The sequence below is a fragment of the Prunus dulcis genome, chromosome 6 (assembly GCF_902201215.1).
Source record: "Prunus dulcis chromosome 6, ALMONDv2, whole genome shotgun sequence".
Lineage (NCBI taxonomy): Eukaryota > Viridiplantae > Streptophyta > Magnoliopsida > Rosales > Rosaceae > Prunus > Prunus dulcis.
In genome coordinates, this window is record NC_047655.1 from 562,920 (window position 1) to 581,222 (window position 18,303).

General features: G+C 34.3%; 2 protein-coding genes and 1 long non-coding RNA gene across 5 annotated transcripts; all 3 read right to left on the reverse strand.

Moving 5' to 3' along the window:
* Positions 1 to 291: 291 nt before the first annotated feature.
* On the reverse strand, positions 292 to 8,469 carry LOC117629962. Of its 2 annotated transcripts, XR_004586180.1 has the most exons (7): positions 8,178 to 8,469; positions 4,631 to 4,812; positions 3,684 to 3,773; positions 1,362 to 1,398; positions 1,219 to 1,287; positions 972 to 1,045; positions 292 to 571 (listed from the first exon to the last, which is right to left on the reverse strand). It is a non-coding gene; the product is annotated as an uncharacterized LOC117629962 (long non-coding RNA). The 2 variants fall into 2 exon arrangements; XR_004586179.1 differs by having other exon boundaries at positions 1,219 to 1,398; positions 8,178 to 8,468.
* Positions 8,470 to 11,412: 2,943 nt separating this feature from the next.
* LOC117629961 lies at positions 11,413 to 14,432 on the reverse strand. Its single transcript, XM_034362649.1, has 2 exons — positions 13,776 to 14,432; positions 11,413 to 11,761 (listed from the first exon to the last, which is right to left on the reverse strand). Exons 1-2 carry the CDS (start codon positions 14,268 to 14,270, stop codon positions 11,717 to 11,719), a joined length of 540 nt encoding a protein of 179 aa, XP_034218540.1. The 5' UTR covers positions 14,271 to 14,432; the 3' UTR covers positions 11,413 to 11,716.
* Positions 14,433 to 15,163: 731 nt separating this feature from the next.
* LOC117631410 (protein YLS3-like) lies at positions 15,164 to 16,336 on the reverse strand. 2 transcript variants are annotated; one of them, XM_034364549.1, is made up of 3 exons: positions 15,854 to 16,336; positions 15,653 to 15,748; positions 15,164 to 15,499 (listed from the first exon to the last, which is right to left on the reverse strand). In XM_034364549.1, the coding sequence occupies exons 1-3, from the start codon at positions 16,191 to 16,193 to the stop codon at positions 15,378 to 15,380; spliced, it is 558 nt and encodes a 185-aa protein (XP_034220440.1). In that variant the 5' UTR covers positions 16,194 to 16,336; the 3' UTR covers positions 15,164 to 15,377. The 2 variants fall into 2 exon arrangements, with proteins under 2 accessions (XP_034220440.1, XP_034220441.1); XM_034364550.1 differs by lacking the exon at positions 15,653 to 15,748 and having other exon boundaries at positions 15,854 to 16,334.
* Between the last annotated feature and the right edge of the window lie 1,967 nt (positions 16,337 to 18,303).

Sequence of the window (18,303 nt, forward strand, 5' to 3'; positions counted from 1 at the left end):
TATATAACCTTCTAATGTATCAAACCATAAACATTTTTACTTATAATACATCGAGAAGCCTCTCATAATCATATAATAGAAGACAATGCTCAATACCTTGCTCTTATCTCCCCCGAGGTTCTGCCCGTCGACAATTCTGTTCCCAAGATAGTAACAGATTGAGCAACCCACCTATGTTGCAGAAACTCCAACCTATTAAGATGAATGCAAATATGTTTAATATCCTTGATTGGCAAATAGAAGCAACTAGCAATAAAGCCCGCGCGATGCTGTGGGTTTTGAAATTACGTAGACAAAATAAAATTGTTTATATATACAATGAGATTTAACTCGTAGCATTATGCTTAACTAAGGAAGTATAAGTGGAAAAAAAAGAAATCACATATTTTATAAGCTACTTGTTATGTTAAAATAGTACACATGTTTGTATATACATTGAGATGTTAATAGTGGGAAGGAGCTATTAAAATAGCAAAATTTGAATAGTTTTGAGCAGCACGTTGTTTAATTCGTTGGGCTTTGTTTTGCAATTTCTTCATGACTTTTCTTCTCTTTGATGGAGGTCTTGACTCTGTTATAAAAAAGTGGGAAAATAGCAAGTGTTAATGTTGATGAATGGGGAAAATTGAGTTATGACAATAATCATAAACATCTAATTATGTATAAACAGGAATAATATAATTTTACATTTTAATAAGAAAGTTATAAATGGTTTTCCAATTGAAGAAACACAAAATAACCAAATTAAATAAGAACTCAATGTTTTTCTTTACTTTTAAGATATGAATAATATGAAAGTAAACATATTTTAAATTCTGTGTTCATCTAAAGGAAAAGGTTGTGGAAGAAAAGAAAAATACAAACATGAAAATGCAAAAATGATGAGCAAACAAACATTACAAAAATAAAGAAATCAGTACCAAAAAAAATAGCAGAGAGTATAAGGAATAGAGAGGCAATCATGAATATACCTTTAAAGCGAAGAATGGTTAAACAATTTGGGCGAACGACTGCTTCTCGTATTTGGATTTCCACCCAAGCTCACCTGAAACAATCAAAATTTCATGGAAGCCTGAGATTAAATCAGGGGGAAAACAACATAAGGAAGAGAGCAGGAAATACGTAGTAGTAGAGGCAAGTCGAATTTTGTGAAGGAATTTTGAGGCAACACAAACGAAAAAAGAAAAAGTCAATAAATCAAAATGAAGAAACATTAACCTGAAAGTTATCTTCGCTTCTTTGCTTCAGTGATTGCTTATATGTCAGAGAGGTGAGAGACAATTGAATCTGTTGAGATAAAATTCCAAAGTTTCAATACAACACGTAGATTTGAATAACTTTTTAATTTTCATAAGTCATACCTGAAGCAATTGGATGACTGCCTAACTGTGATTCATACTGAAAAAAATAAATAAATAAATAAACAGTAATTAGAATGAAGTACAACAACCACATAATTACATAGCCTCAAAATACAACCAACCAACCAACTTTAAGCAAATACTTAAATTTCAGGATTCTAACAGTCTAACTACAAAAGAATTCTAACATTACACATCATGAAGCATGAAACTTAAATTGAATCCATACAACTAAAAACTAATATGAAATGCACAGCAAAATCCAAGTACAAAGGAAAACATGATTAGACATTCATGAAACCCAGAACTGAAATCAGAGCGTTACCTAAGAAAAAAAAAAGGAAGTGCAGGGTGTCTTGCAAGTCATGTTCATCATGTTCATGCTTTAAAAAATCATAAACTAAAGTGAAACAATATGTGGATGCCAAAAAAAAAAAAAAAAATGCAATTTAGGTAAGCGAAAGCAGAGATGGAGAGAAAAGGAAATTTGTTCATTTGTTTTACTTTGCTAACAATATCCAGAAAACACACAACTCAATTAATAAAATTTCAGATGGCAGTTTAACTATTTTGAGCTTAAATATTCAAGGAGAATAAGCACGTAAAATAATAATGAAAAAAAAAAAAAAACTCTTGAGGACCATGCCACTAATTTGTGACGTGAATATAAGAAAGAATCAACATCTTCATAAAGACAGTTAGAAATCCAAAATGGTTGAAACTGCAAAACGAAGATATAGATATTTTTCTTCAAAAATCCCAACTTCAGTGGTATAAAAAAAATAATTTATTGCACCCTTAATCCTCATATCAGAACAATCATTTGGTAGGCATGATTAGAAAAAAGGGAAATGCCAGGCCAACAAAAATTGCAGACACAGCCGTAGGATCATGGGTGAACACCTTTCCAAATGTATGTTACTCCTTTTTGGAACCTTGATCTCTTGGAGCTATTCCAATAACAATAAGATCCTTAATGATTGCAAAACCTTGTCCCATTTTTTTAAAACCATGAATCTTACTTATTTTATGCAGTTTGACATTTAATGAACTCAAATGGAATGTCTTGCTGTAAACTCCAACTAACTGAGTAATATAACTTGAATGCCTTCATTGAAATAGATTCTTAAAAAAGGGAAATGCCAAGCCGACAAAAATTGAACTTAAAATGCATGTTCAAAGTAGTTAGCAGAAAGACCCAAAAACAACCAAAGTAATGTGAACTTTCGAAGTAAGATGGAGAAGATTGAAGGATTAAGAGCCGCAACAACTGCACATCTCATATAAAAAATTAGAAAATCAGAATAGATGAAAACCATTTGGTGAACCAAAAATAAAAGAAAACCCCTACATCTATTAGTTGGAGAAACAAAGGAAAACGCCAGAAAACAGAATCAAAATGCTTCATAAATTACCATAAAGAACTTTTTTTTTTGGGCAGAAATGATAAAGAACTTAAGTAGACCAAATACGTGATTTACACCAAGTCAACTGCAGCTGGCTGATAATTTCATTGAACCCAACAAAATTAATTCACAAATAAATCAAAAATCCCAAACCAAAATGAGAGAGAGAGATTCATACCATTCACATCAAACCCATCAAATCTAAACGCTTTTATTCATACCATTCACATCAAACCCATCAAATCTAAATGCTTTATTCATTGGTGCTTTGGAGAAACAGCATATGTAATCAAAGAAATTCCATTTGGATCCAAAAATTAGAGATAGTAAACCCTAAACCCTAAACCCTTATCAGATCCATAACTTCTCTCCTTAAGTCTCCATTTCTCCTAAAAATTTATCATCTGTGTAGAGCAAACATAAATGCATTAACCAAGGACATGCAAAACTGCATCAGTCAGCAGTTCCTATTACTCCATTAATATACACTGCAAATCAAAGCTTTATCAATAAAGTCATTTTGCTCAAAACCCAGATACAGAGAGCTCACAAATACTTGAAAGCACATAACTTTAATCTTATTTAAGTAAAATTCAAAGGCCATTGACACCCTTTAAAACCACTCATCTCTCTTGCTAACCACCAGGCGTATATATAGAGCCCCACTTTTGGTCTTAACTACCTAATGGGTAAGGATCTCAGATATCTTATACCTATGATAACTTAATCTTATGCTCTGTGCAGAACCGTTGCAATCCCTGCAGTGAGAGTTGCAAAGTAGGAGACACTATATTACTTAACAACAGGTTTATCATTGATCTCTAATTACTATTTCATAGACAATAATTGAATCATCACCTTACTTTTAATATTACAAAACTAACCAGATGTAAATGTATGTAATTGAGTTCCTTACCTCTCCAGCATTAAATATAAATCTTTCCTTGTCAAAGAATAGCAACACTGAAGGAGATGTATCCTGCGTATCCATTCCAGTCCCTAGCAACTGCAAAGAGTAGAAGCATGGCCAAATTATTAGCCCATGAAAAGGAAAAAAAACAAAAGAACCAAACTCTGCATTCTGAAATTAGGATATACAAACTTTTTTAGTTTTCAATAAGTTTCCATTCAACGCAAAAATCTGCTTGGTAAATCAAACCCACAAACAAAAAAATTCTGAATTTTAACTTTTCTGAATTCTTTCTCGTCATCACTAATGTCCACAAACATAATTCCAATTTAGAAGTCAGATTTTCAAATCCCACATGTTTCCCAAACCAGTCTTCTTCAAGTCAACTATGCTAAAACATTGCAATCAGTTCCTAGAATCACACTCCCAAATTTTCTTTCCCCTACCAAAACAAAAATTATCAAATTCAAATCCCCAGACCCATAAACCAGTATAAGAACGAATTTGAATTAAAACCATGTAGTAAAAGAACGAACATATCTTTAAACAGAGCAACCCAAATAGCAGCATATCCTGCTTACCAAAACAGAGCTATCCTAAACCCTGTAACAAAAGAACCGGCATATCCAAATACCGATTTTCAGGGTTTACCAACTAATAACCAAACAGAAAACCTTATCAAAAGCAATCATATAGTATTCTAATAACTAAATTGTTTAACATGATTTCATCAAAATGATAACACAATCAAATCAATTTCAGTATTTGGATAAAATTTGCAAATCAATAACACAGACCCACAATGAGGAAAATTAGGGATTTGGACTTTTAGGGCAGCAAATTAAAACAGGTCTTATAGTTTAATCAAATAAGATCCAAGATATTAGTAACAACAAAAATGAAAAAGAAAAGCAACAAAAATCGAATGGAAAGATGAAGCAAAATTCACTTACAGATCAGTGAGAGAAAGAGACTGAAACAGAGAGAAAGCTGGAGTTCGATCTGAAGAAGAAGACCAACGCACGCCACTCCTATAAAAATCGAAGCCTCCAGATAATCTCCAACAGTAGACCGACCTCTTCCATCATTGCCCCGCAACCAGGCCAACCAACCTGGTTAGAAGCGAACCCAGCATCTGATAGAACGAAAGGCAAGCCGTTACAATCGAAGGAGAGGGGGGGCAAAACGGGGAAAATACAAAGCAATTAACCAAGGGTAAAACCGTAATTTCACTGTGCTGATGAGGAAAATGAGTTTGAGAAACAGTAAAAATAGAAGGCAGTTTCGTCATTTTACTGTGCTTAGCTACAGTGTTTAGTTGCATTGGGTATATGAAATCCTGTTTATATTTCTTGAAGGAGGCAGCACAGATATTAATTCCAGGTATATTGTAGCATGATTTCTGTTTGCTCAACCTCTCTAATTCTAAAAATCGAAAACTTCAATATATAACTTTAATTTTCTGTAAGTGTTGATCTAAATTTACATTTGTTTTGTCTTGACAACTTAATCAAACATCTCAATCAAAAGTCACTCTAGATAATCAAAATCACAAAACCACTCCCTCACTCAGGATCAAATCGTGTTTTACCATGAATTTTTTTCTATATATTTAGAATGCAATAGCTAACAGCAGATAAAAAATAGGGAATTTTTTCAATTATAAAAAAAAAAAAAAAAAAAAAGCATGCTTAATCTTTGCTTTCCAATGTTTTATCTAAAAACCTGAAATCAAAATAACAAAATAAATAAACCGAAATTCGTAAAAAATAACTAAATAAAGCGTTAGAGATTACCCAAGAACCTAAAATCAAAATAACCAAATAAATGAACCCAACTTTACAAAAGACGAAAAATCTGTCAACCAACAACCACTTATCCAATTATGCATAATTTTCAAAGATCTTAAAGTTCATCATGGGAAGCTTTTAGATATAATTATGCATTCCTAGTAACAGACTTCTCAAACTTTGGTATGCAAAATATCCATTCTAGACCATCATTTTCAACAATGCTTTTATGTCTCATCCTTTAAAAAGATTTATATAAAAAAAGTATTGCTCTTATGAGTTATAATTCATGCCTTTGCAGGTGCTTTGGCCTTTCAAGTAATAGAAGAGAGACTGAAAAAAGGAAAAAATGGCTCTTCAATCAATCTTCTAACAGAAGACTTTGCAAAAAAGTAAACCTAAAGACTCAAAATTGCAACTATGTGGTCTATATGAATTCACTTTCTAACATACTATTCATATTTTCACAAAGATCAAAATTCCACACATACAAAACAGTCCTCTACAGAAGCATTTTGACCTAATTTATACCTAATTTATATCTACTTTATACTGTTTTGGCAACTTAAATAAAACTACAACTTAAAAGAGAAAAGGTCTTTGGAATGGTTTCAAAGATACTTAAATGTAAAATCACACAAACCCAAATGACCTAACAGAGGACAAAAGTATTCAAACAATAACATGTGGGGGAATGCCCTTAAGCGCAAGCAATCTATAAAAAAAGTTAAGCTCAAAAAGAATAAAACATCCAATTTCTATTTTGTTGAAACATGATCAATTTTCACTTCTTTTTTCCTTCTGTTTTATCATCTTTTTTTTTTTTTTCCTCCATATTTAGAATACAGCAATCAAAAGCAGATAAAAAAAACACTTAAAACACCAATGAAGACCAAAACAATAAATTTAAGTGAGAACTGATGAAATATTGGTATTATGCAGAGGAGGACATAAATAATATCACCTATCAAGCAGCTATTAGAACATCAAAATATGAGCAGCCTTGAGCTGCATATTGTTCAAAAAATCTTGTACAGGCGTCTATCTATATTTTAATGGGTGGTGGAAATGGATTTTTCTTTTTTGATGTTTCTTGCAAGGGCATCTAGCTGTTACACAAACAAATGAAAACATGAAAATATGACGATACGAATTGAAGACTGGTTTCTTTTCAAATTCCTTGAGAGGAGAATCACATGTTAATTGGTTGAAAAGTAACCAACACCATAAAGAGAAAACTACATAAACACATCACAACTCATTTCAAAATCCATATGCATGCAAGACAGTGTAGACCAATACCAAATGTTCTGTAAAAAACAAATTCGATAAAACCAAACATCGACCAAACCCTATATAATTAGTTCCAATGTGGTCAATTTGTTTCTGGAAATTAGTTCAATGGCCCATAATTGTGACTTGCAACCAACCATTTGCAGAGGAGCAATTTGAAATAAAATTAAGCAACAATCAAAAGAGCGAAAAATAAAGACATTCTAGATTCTAAAACAGGGCTCTGAACAACCTGGTGATCCCCAACTGGAGCATTAGTGCCACATGTGCTACATCTTTGACAGTGTTTTGATGTATAGCCAACCTTTTTATAAAAAAAATCTCATCCTCATTGTTAAAAATTGATGATCTTTTCCCACTTTAAAGTTATTTCCACAATGAATTGAAAACGAAAAAAACATTTATTAAGAAAAAGTTCTTTCACTAACTGTATTGCAATGGAGATGCTACACTGTCTATTTAAAAACTATTAGATGCTGCATTTGAAATAAAGAGTATACAATTACTGATTATAATGTCATGCTTTTTAATAATGTGTTCTTTAATTTGAATAACTTTGATGCATAATAATCAAGCACCGTGTAGCTGATTTACATGGGTTTACTAAAAAGCTAATGTATATATTCACAGGGGATGCTTTGATATCAAACTTGCATACCAAAAATTCATCATTAAAAAATTAAGAACAGTACATATGCCTAAATGATCAACGCAAATGGGAAATTGATGCCATTGGCTAAAGCAAAATGGAAAACAATTAATTTCAACCAAGAAATTTCCCTCTTGCTTAACAGAACCAAAAGCAGGAACCTAAAAGCTCTATCCAAACCAGTAAAATAAGCCGACACTTTGAGAGCACTGCATAGTTTACAACATCTAAGTTTTCTTTTTGGTCATTGGTGGAAATTTCACTATTCATTGTATTTAGCTATTTTTGGTTAATAAATATTTTGATGCCATTTAGTGAAGAATTTAAAACAGATGCTAAATGTAGATGCACCAAGTATGAAACCGGTGGAAGATTTTGAGTAACTGTTTACAACTCAACAACATTTTCCTTGGCACTAATGCATTCAACATCGATCTATTATAATTTAACTCAGGCTTTTTCTGGTTTTTGTAATTCTTTTAGGTATCATATTCAAAAATTACAAATTCCAACCAACACATCAATGGCTGGAAAGGAAAAAATAAACATGGATGAGTTTGCTTGTATTTTATCATCAATTTCATCAATGGAATCAAATAAATGAACCGAAATTGCTAAAAAACTAACTAAATAAACCATTAGAGATTATTCAAAAACCTGAAATCAAAATAACCTGAAATCAAAAACTAAGTAAACCCGAAATTGCCAACAATCAAATTCATGAAATAAAGACCAAAAGATCTGTCCAAAACTTCATGAGATGCATACCTGAAGAGCAACGATGCAAAGATTCGTAAGCAAGAAAGATAGAAGCCTCAGTCGAAGGATGTGGAAAAAACGAAATCTCCCGATGCCAAAGCTGCGGCTGGATTTGCAGCTCACCTCCCAACCAAAAATCGACGACCTCCAATGCATGCCCAGCAACGAACACAAAGCTTCCATGGCTGCCCCCCAACCAGCTGGTTGGAAATGAACCGAAGGGAGGGCTCTGTCTCAGCGGACGAAAGGCTATCAACGAAGGAGGAGGGGCAAAAAGGGGAACAAAAGAAGCTGTTTAGTCAAGGGCAGTTTCGCCATTTCACTGTGCAGCAGAAGAAAAAAAACAGAAACAGCAGAAAAATGAGCGGCATTTCCGTCATTACACTGTGCTTAGCTACAGTAATTAGTTGCATTGGGCTTTAGTATATATAGAATTTTACAAGAACAAACAATAGATACTCTTCTTATATGTTTACAAAGCTAAGTGTGTTTCAGCAACAAATTTCCTTGGATTAAATTTACTTGAATAGATTAAAAGAAAAACTATAAACTAGGGAGAAAACAGCTTTACTTGTTAAGGTCGACCATCTCCAGCATTCTCCAATGCTACAAGAAGGTATGCAGGAGCTGCAGATTCAATACAGTGCAGTACTTGTCTATGTCAGCCATTGGCTGATGGGCTTATTGTGGGACTCATATCAATCGGCAGCTACCATTCTCGGAAGAAAAAAGAAGGAATACCAGGCTGATTCTATACAATGAAGTCCTAGTCTCTGCAATCGTAATTAAATATTTCTTAAGAGTCTTGGACTCTTTCTTTGTTTTTCCTGTACCGTTTCAACTCAACTCAAAAAAGAAGGAATAACTAATGAAGACTTTGAAGTTTTTGTTGCCAAAATCATAATGTATATATAAGAGGAAAACCATCCAAGATTTCTATGGTCAACATGTCTAGTGGTATCTGAGGATTAGAGAAGCTTGCAAGTACACATGAATAAGTAGCTTGCGAAGAACATGCTTTATTAATTAAGATTTATGTCAGCATCTCCAATGGCTTGTGGAAGTAGGGCATCTTTATTTATGTGAACCGGCCATGAATTTTCAAGGACAATTTTATCTTCCTTATTCTTCTGGGCTTTGCTTGTTCTAACTCTTTGATTTGCTCCATATTTTATAAGAACCTGTGCGCAATGTAACTAAACAGCACATCAACAAAGAAACATGCTAGTGCAGGTTGATCACCTAACTCTTTGGATTTAAGTGGTTGTGAGCTCACTGATCAAATCTGGAAGGGCCAATACCAAAAAGCACTCAGCTCCAACGCTTCAATGCCTCTGTATTTGAGGGAAAGCTTAAACTTTTCGGTGCCCCACGTCCAAATGAGTGTAGACCAAGTAATGGTGTCGATAGAGATAATAAGAACATTCAAGATGAGGAGAATGGGCAAAAAATTCCATGGTTTCATTTTTTTTGTTGTGTTTGGGTTCATTGTAGGATTGTAGGATTTTGGGGAGTTTCTGGTCCTTTAATGCTTAGGGAGCTGCAGAGATTAGCATCTTTCAAGTTTCTTTTTTCCTCATGTAAAGGCCGTTCAGTAACGTTTTAGAAATGTTTTCTTAGAATATTTTCAGATAATAAAAACAAGAAAACGAATTTGCATTTTCAAGAATTGAAAATGAGTCTGGTAGATTAATTAGAAAACATCTTCAGAAAATAAACTCAATGAAAACGTGTATGGTAGTATAATTTGAACATAATAACATGTGAGTTATTTTCAAGTGTATTTTTGCTAATTTCAATTTTTTTTAAAAAAATTCTGCTATTTTTTAAAGACAAAAATTTATAAACAATAAAAAAAAAGTAACAAATAAAAAATTAGAATAATTTTTTAAAGCCAGTTTGGCATTGCTATGCTGTGAAAATAATCACTGTCAGATTTTTTGTGAGAGAAATCAGCTGTAAGATAAAGTAGTTTGGTGTTTGGTAAACTTTTTGTTATAAGTGTTGGTATTGATTCTCGCATAATCAGAAAATAATTATCCACAATCATTAAACCCAGCAACTCTTCGAAACTAATTCCCGCATAATTAGAAAATGAAAGCACCTCATTGGCTGCTTTCCCTTATAGCTTTCTCTCACAGCAATTTTTAACAATAGTAATTTTCTCATAGTTTACCAAATGGGCTGGGCTTTCCAAATTAAAAAAAAAAATCACTTATCACTCTAAAATAAGCAATGCCAGACAGTCACTAAGAATCTTATATCTTGTACACTTTTAATGTTTCTCTTCTTTGTTTTGTTACTGATGTAAGGCACTAAATTATGTCTTCGTTTTCTTTAAGACTATTCTTTCAGTTAAAAGAAAGTGATAAAATCCACAAGCATTTCAGAATATAGCAGTCTTCAAAATATATATTATATGTATAAATTCACAGACATATATTTCAGAAAAAAAGTAATCTACTTCATATGATATTTGTGAAGTTACTCACCCTTAAATGTTCTGCTCATCACAGTAGTTATAGAGTGCAATGCAGTCTCTCTGAGTACTAAATGCTCTGTTACTTGATTGTCCTGCTCCTCCCAATTGAATCTTCTGTTATTTCAACAAGTAAATGTCCTGTTATATTTCCAATTCCTAAGCAAATGATTGGTGTCGATGCAGATAACAAGAGCAGCCAAGATGTTGACAATGGGAGTCAAATTCCATGGTTTTATACTTCGGTTGGACTTGGGTTTCAATACAGGAATTTGGGGAGTTTGCAGTCCTTTAGTGCTTCTGAAGCAACATGTTTATTTAGAAAGCGCTTTTGATTGTCAAAAAGTGCTTCTAACCCCGCCGAAATTGTAACAAAAACGTTCACTTTAATGTCAAATTCTTGTTTCCACTTTCTTTATCCGAAAACAAAATAAAGGAGATAAGAATTGACATAAGAGTGGAAGTAGGGAGAAAATCAGTTCCATTCCCCACAGAAGGTAACCTCGACTTCTTACAAGCAAAGAGAGCTACCGTATCATCTTCCTCCTCCAGATTCAAAACATCATATTTCATGCACCTCTGGTACTATTTATTGAATAATCTTCAGCTAACAACTTAATTCATCTTTTTTAATCTTTCCAGATTAATCTTTTAGTTAATGAAACTAATATAAAGACATACTTATACATTCTTTTCACATAGATGTCAGAGCAAGGAGATCTTTTGCGTCCAATTTCCATAGACTCTTCCACAACACTTCCAAGATATAAGCAACACGATGGGAAATCACCTTTTACCATTCATCGGTGTTAATGGGTACAATACAAGTTTTAACATCAAACGTAATATACAAGATTAACTCCTTTACACAGCAGATACAGACTACACAGTTACAGTAACACAGGTAAATTTCCTTATGGAATACAACCACCGAACATGTCCGGTAAGTACATAACAAACTCGATTCTACTAAAACCAAACTCAATGGGTTGTGAGCCTGAACGTGTGAACTAACTCGGAGAGCCTTTGCTCTGCCACTACAACGTACAAGAAAACCACTTGGTGGTGCCTACTCAGTAATTAGCATCTCAATATCTTCCACTGGAGATGGAAGCTGCAAATCACCACAGGACAAGAAGAAGTTATATACATATCAGTAGTGAGAAGTTCACAAGTACATATTCCAATTTTGAAGGGGGTACACAGATGATATGGAAAATAAATTTGAACTCTAAATCTCACTTAATGCAGATATTCAGTCAATCTGGCAGCAAAATCCAAATACGATACTATCCAAATAAGTAATCTCAGTGAGATGAACTACTAGAAAACAAGAATGTTCAGCATCTCTTGATATCACCTCTGAAAAGATCAGGAAGGCAAGATTATCAATTGATGCAGGAACTTCGAAGAAGGTAAGCAATGGGAGCAGAGCCTATAAATAAATAAAATACGAGACAGCAGGCTTACAACATAGACCACTAGATGCACCTATAACCTAAGAGAGAGAAACTAAAACTGAAAGTAAAAGACTTAGATTATTGACCCAACGTAATATGGGAACAAGGAATACTCGGGAAAGAAAAACAAGGCCTTGTAGATAATAGAAAGAGTGGAACATGAATGATATGGCTGACCCACGTATTTAAGAGAGCCCAGGATGACGATGATCAGTATCAGTATTGGTGACTGTGCTACCTAGAGTAGTGAAATGCTCAACATCTCGGAGACAAGCAACTACACCACTCCATAATTAAGAAACTTCAATAACCATCAAATTTTATGTTGGAGTAAGAAGGTACTAATGCATCCTTACATTCTTTCTAATTTATCAAACACAAACCACCTTTAACGTCAGCTCTTCATAATCATATTTTGCATTTTTTCCACAAATCAAGCAAAAGCTTGGTCACTTGTAATCATGTGATTGTAAGGCCTTTTCCTGCTTTTGAAGGCAATAAAAGACCACACTCAACACCTGGTTCTTATCTCTTCTAAGCTTTCCAACAGAGCAAAATGACTTAAAGATTAACTATGCCCTATGGAAGGATTAATTCTCACCTGATTGAAGAGTTCTGTTAAACCTACTTGTTTCATTGTCAGAGTTTCTTTTTTAGTGTGCCTCTTTGTTCTTAACTTTCAAATTAACAAAACTAAGTCAAGGAAACAACAATCTCATCCCTAAAAGACACAACACCCATGCTTAGACTTGCTCCAAAAAGAACTCAAGATTTCTCAAATACTGGAAAGATAAGTAACAATGCATGAATCTTACGTACAGAGACAATTTCAGATGTTGCAATTTGTAATGAAGATTATAGATTAATATTTAAGGTGTACCGCACACAAAAGTTAGAACTGGAGATTGGTAAGCATGAAAAGCAATAGTCAACTTCCCAAGTCCCCATTCCAAGCACAAAATGAAACCATTTTATAGTACCATAAGAAGCCGAATCCACAACAATGACCTTATAGCATATTACCAGGCAAATTAGCAGAGTGCACAAAATACGCGTTAGTATAAAGAATTTATAATGATCATGCATTTGCACCAAACAGGAGTTCAATGAACTTATGAGCTTTCTACTAAACAGTTCCTAAAATTGGGTGTCCTGGTTCAAGTTCATGATACTGAAACACTTGATTTTCATTCAATTTCAAGTTCACTTAAAAGCATGCTCTCACATTCCAAGTTTTCAACCATTCTATGAAACCCTCCATAACTTCATTCCACAAACAACAATTCCTAGTCCATTCTAATTCAATGCATGAACGTCATACAAAATAGGATTTAGCAAATTACTATCACAATATTCGATGAGTAAACTCCACTGTCAATTATCGGGGGGAAAAAAGATTACCCAGGAATTGAAATAAACCTCTGATAAATATCAAGAGCTGTACGCATGCACATACATACACATAAACAAAGGGAGAATCTTTACAAAGAAAACTGATCCTTTTTAATAAAGAAGACCAGTCCAAGAATTAAAATATACTTCGATATAATTATTTAGCTCCAGCACTATAAACACACACATATTGAAAGGCGCACAAAATGAATTCAATAAAAACAGAAAGAAAAAATCCAAACATAATCAGAACAAAAGAACCCGATAAATAAGTACCTGAATACCCCGTTTCAACGACCCGAGACAAGAACCCGATAACCCGTTGCGGCAAGAATGGACATTTTGGAACTGATCCACATCGAGCTTCTTGTTAATAATGCCCACAGTGAAGTAAATGCTATCAGAAGGCGGCAAATCGACTCTGATTTCGTCCACATCGAACCAAAACAAGAACCTTTGGACCTGAATGCCTTTCAACTCTGTGATCGCGCCATAGGTGAGCTTGCCAGTTATGGTCTTCTCGTAGTAGACCAAGTACTCGAACTGCACGTAGCACGGCTTCCCCAAAACGACGACGAATCGGCCATCGTCGGACAATGTGTAGTTCGAAACCGACGAGGGTAGAAGCCCACTTGGGAGCCCATATTTGGGTAAAATCTCGAACACTGTTGCAGGGCTCTCAGAGAGCGAAAGAGAAGGTCTGGGGTTGATGGAGATGAAGAAGATGAGGATTGGGATCAGACCCAGATGGGCTTTCGGTTTCAATGCCATATCCGGGTCGGGTTTAGAGAGAGAGCGTGTGAGTTTGACCTTTGAACGGAAAAAGTTGGGTGCTTCGGATTTGGTATATATCTTTGCAGACTGGATTTTCTGGGAAGGTTTTTTTGTATATATAGACAGGAAGTAAGGGCTTAGAGAATTATACACCGTTGGATTCCAGAGACTTGGGCGGTTGATTTATTTGGGGTCTGTATGGTTTTAATTGAAAGTCATGGGTTTTTCTTGAAGTCCATCCAGAGGGGTAGGTACAGAAAATGTGTCAACACCAATAATTTTTTTAGAAAATTCTTGGGATAAAAGCAAAAAAAACAAAAAACAGGATTAAATGACTTGTATCAAATATGACCAAAAAACTTAAATTTATCCTTATCCAATGAATTCTCAAGTGACTAATAAAAACAGTTTTCATGTCTATCAAAAAAACAAAACAAAAAAACCTTAAAATTCATGCGTCACCACTATAACCCAAAAAAGGAAAGGAAAAAAAAAATTAAAATAGAAAGGTACACCAAAGCATTGTTTATATTTCATCAACCATAGTTTGAATTTGGTATATACAACTTGACCTAGTTTTTGGAGTTGAGGCTACTAACCTTTTTTTTTTTTTTTTTTTTTTTTTTGAGTCAGAAAAGTTGCTAACTTTTGCTTGAGCTACACATGACATTTCTTTGCAAAGGTGGGCCTAAAAACTTTGAGTCCGTGTTGCATTTTTGTTGTCGTTGGATGAGTTCGTGTGTTGATTTGGATGATAATATGAACCGATCCAAATACTGAGTTAGGAAGGTTAGGTGAGTCAAAGAATTATGATAGCATTAAGGTACAATAACATTCTTTACAGCAACTTCGAACCAATTTGGTTAGATGGACGATCTAAACTAAAGAAAGAAGAAAGAAAATGTAAGTTGCTAGAAATTTGTATACATTTTTCATTCCAACAGGACATAAAAAAGGTTGAAATAAACTTGGACACACTCGTTTAAAATGATTCCTCCTATTGATTCATACATCCAATACAAGTGTAGAAATAACACACACACTCAGAGGTAAAATAGGGACAAGTCATCTTGCTTATATCAATCAAGCCTGAAACACATGGTGTTAAGTATAAAACCACATTAAGGCTAAGCTCCCAAAAAGCATCTCTACTCCCAGCAATCTCTTTTCCAGGCTCACACCATCACTCTTTGCTTGAGTAACTGTACCATTGCTTGTAGAATTTCCTATTAACAGAAACCAAGCAGAATAAATACAACAGCTAGATGATGAAGAACTATTCAATTCTAAAAACTAAATCACCATTCACAAAAACTGTAATTGAAGTTCAAAATTGGAAGCTTTGGATTATGCAGCTAGAAGAAGAAAATTTGTTATACCACTGGCGATAGGGACAGTGCTGCTAGCTGCAGTCTTGTTTGCATATTCCCTGAACATCTTAGCGTCCGGAGAGTTTGATGGCAAATTCAAGAGATCTGAATCCATCACCAACATCCAAAATGATCAAACTATTGTTCATAATAGTTAATCATGCATCTAAGTATGTAAAACTTTAATATACAGATATGTTAGGGGCTTACCAACACATTTAGATATGTTAACAGGGACATGACAAGAAGTAGGAAGTTGTAATGCAAGAGTGGCATTGATCTTGAGGCCAAGATTCGGATCGTTGCGGTCCTTAATTAGGACACAGAGGCATTTCTTGCTCTTCTGCTCCACTTCTTTAATCCCAGTGCAACAGTCTAGTGTGGGAGCTTTGGCATCACCACCTACATAAGGAAGGCATGGGGCAAGCCCCACTAGTTGTTCTGCACATTCCGCCCTATCTTGGTCTATGTTTGAGCTGCCAAAATCAACTAGCAACATCAGCACCAAGATGCTTGAGAGCGCCACACTCAGCTTCTTTGAGTTGCTCATTGTAATGCAGAAACAGATTTCAGAAAAAAGAATGGCCTGTCTTGGAACGGATGCTTTCTGGTTTTTATGTTTTCTCCTGGGTACCCTTTGTGCTTTTATGCATTTTTTGGAGAGATTTGGAAAGTGGTTGGGTAGTGGAGTAGCAATAATTGTGCAAGCTATTAGTAAAGTCCCGCTGGGGAGGCTTCACATGTGGAGCACATTTTTTGTCCTAAAATGGATAAGGTCTTCTCACAGAGAGCACAAAATATCACATCCCTAAAACTAGAAAAAATAATAGACTCATCTCCAGTAGCTACCCTACCATTTGCGCAACTCCAATCCAAATGAACTAAAATTTTGTCCTAGCAAAGCGACAACAACATCCCCTTCCCCCTAACAAGACAAGAAAAAGAAAGAGTTTTGAAGTAACAAAACACTGGTGTGGTAGCTACCCTACCATTTGCGCAACTCCAATCCAAATGAACTAAAATTTTGTCCTAGCAAAGCGACAACAACATCCCCTTCCCCCTAACAAGACAAGGAAAAAGAAAGAGTTTTGAAGTAACAAAACACTGGTGTGGTAGAAATCGTTGGAAGAATGTAACTCTTCATTGTATGTACGTACATAATAGGTGAATTACGGTGATTGTAATTTTTACTTAGAAGTATATGGTAGTGTCATATGGCTTTCTTTTCCCCTTATTTGTGTTCTATACATTTTAGCCAGATCTAGGACTACACAGGACGGTTAGGATCTGTTCAGTTAGCTGAAAGATGAGTTGTTTAAGTGGATAAACAAAAGGGTACTTCATTGTCCTGTGCTGTATATATGTTCTTGTTGCAGCATCAATCTCTCAAATTCAGAAGCAGAAAACAAAAATGACAGATATTTAAGATATGCCTCTATTTCGTTTCACTCAAGAACCATTATTTTCAACTAGTTTTTGGCAACTCGTGATAATCTGGATTAAATTTTTGTGTGAATCCGTGACCATTTCATTCATCCGTGACCAGATATTACTTAATTAAGGTTATGCAGACCCCAAAAGAAAAAGAAATCTTTCAGTCATATAATAATGTTAACATAAGTACAAGAAAAATAGGAAATAGAAGACAGAACTTACTTTATACCCCAACCATTATCCTTTTGGAGGCAGACAAATTTGGCTTTCACATTGATTCTAGCTAGTGAACAAGAAAGTCACAAAGAGGCTTTGGACTTGTTCTGCTTTTCATAAATAAATTAGGATCACAACTCTTCCCCATGTGATAAAGCTCTACTATTTAGAACTTTGTTTCAACATGCTCATGATGCAATAAAAATTATAAGTGATTTTCTTTCCAACAGTGCAATTTCATAAGTATTGGCAGGACTTTTCCCAGGATGAATGCTTTACTTTAAAGTAAAATTTTAATAACAATAAAAAAGAACTTATAAGTTTTTTTTATACCTTTTTTTTTATTGAGAATGACTATAATATATTAAACTCACGCAAACTACACAGATATTAGAACTCGAACCCAACTTTTTTTCTGTAAGAGCATTTTCTAAGTTCTAACTTTACATGAAATATAAAGGAGAAAGGAAAGCAAATAATTAGATTCATATTAAACAGAATCGAATGGGACCTATCTAAACAGAGTCGAATGGGACCTTGTGCTGAAGTTACGGTGATCTAGACCTTTGATTAAAAGTGCAGTGATGATGTGGCTAGAAAAAAGTTGCAGAATTAAATGTGCCTTTGCCCCAAGTGATTCCTGGTTTAAGGTAGCTAATCTAAATGGATCACTCTTTCTCTATCAGTATTGTGCCACGTGTGTGGATCACAAAAAAAGTTTGTAAAGCATAAATCAAAACCATACCAGCACATTGGTGTTAGTTATAAATCAGTGTGCTGTAACCATCTTCATTTTGGGACAGTTATCACCATTTATGATTTGAAATGATCCTGTCAAGCTCATACTAAATCACATCTCTTTTTACGATATACATATATATATATATATATATATTTCTTTGTAGGGTTCTTTCATTTGGACTCGCAGAATGTCGTGTGCCCAAGGCAATTTCTTTTGTAGGGTTCTTTCATTTAATAACAATAATTTTTTGTTTGAAATACATTTCTAA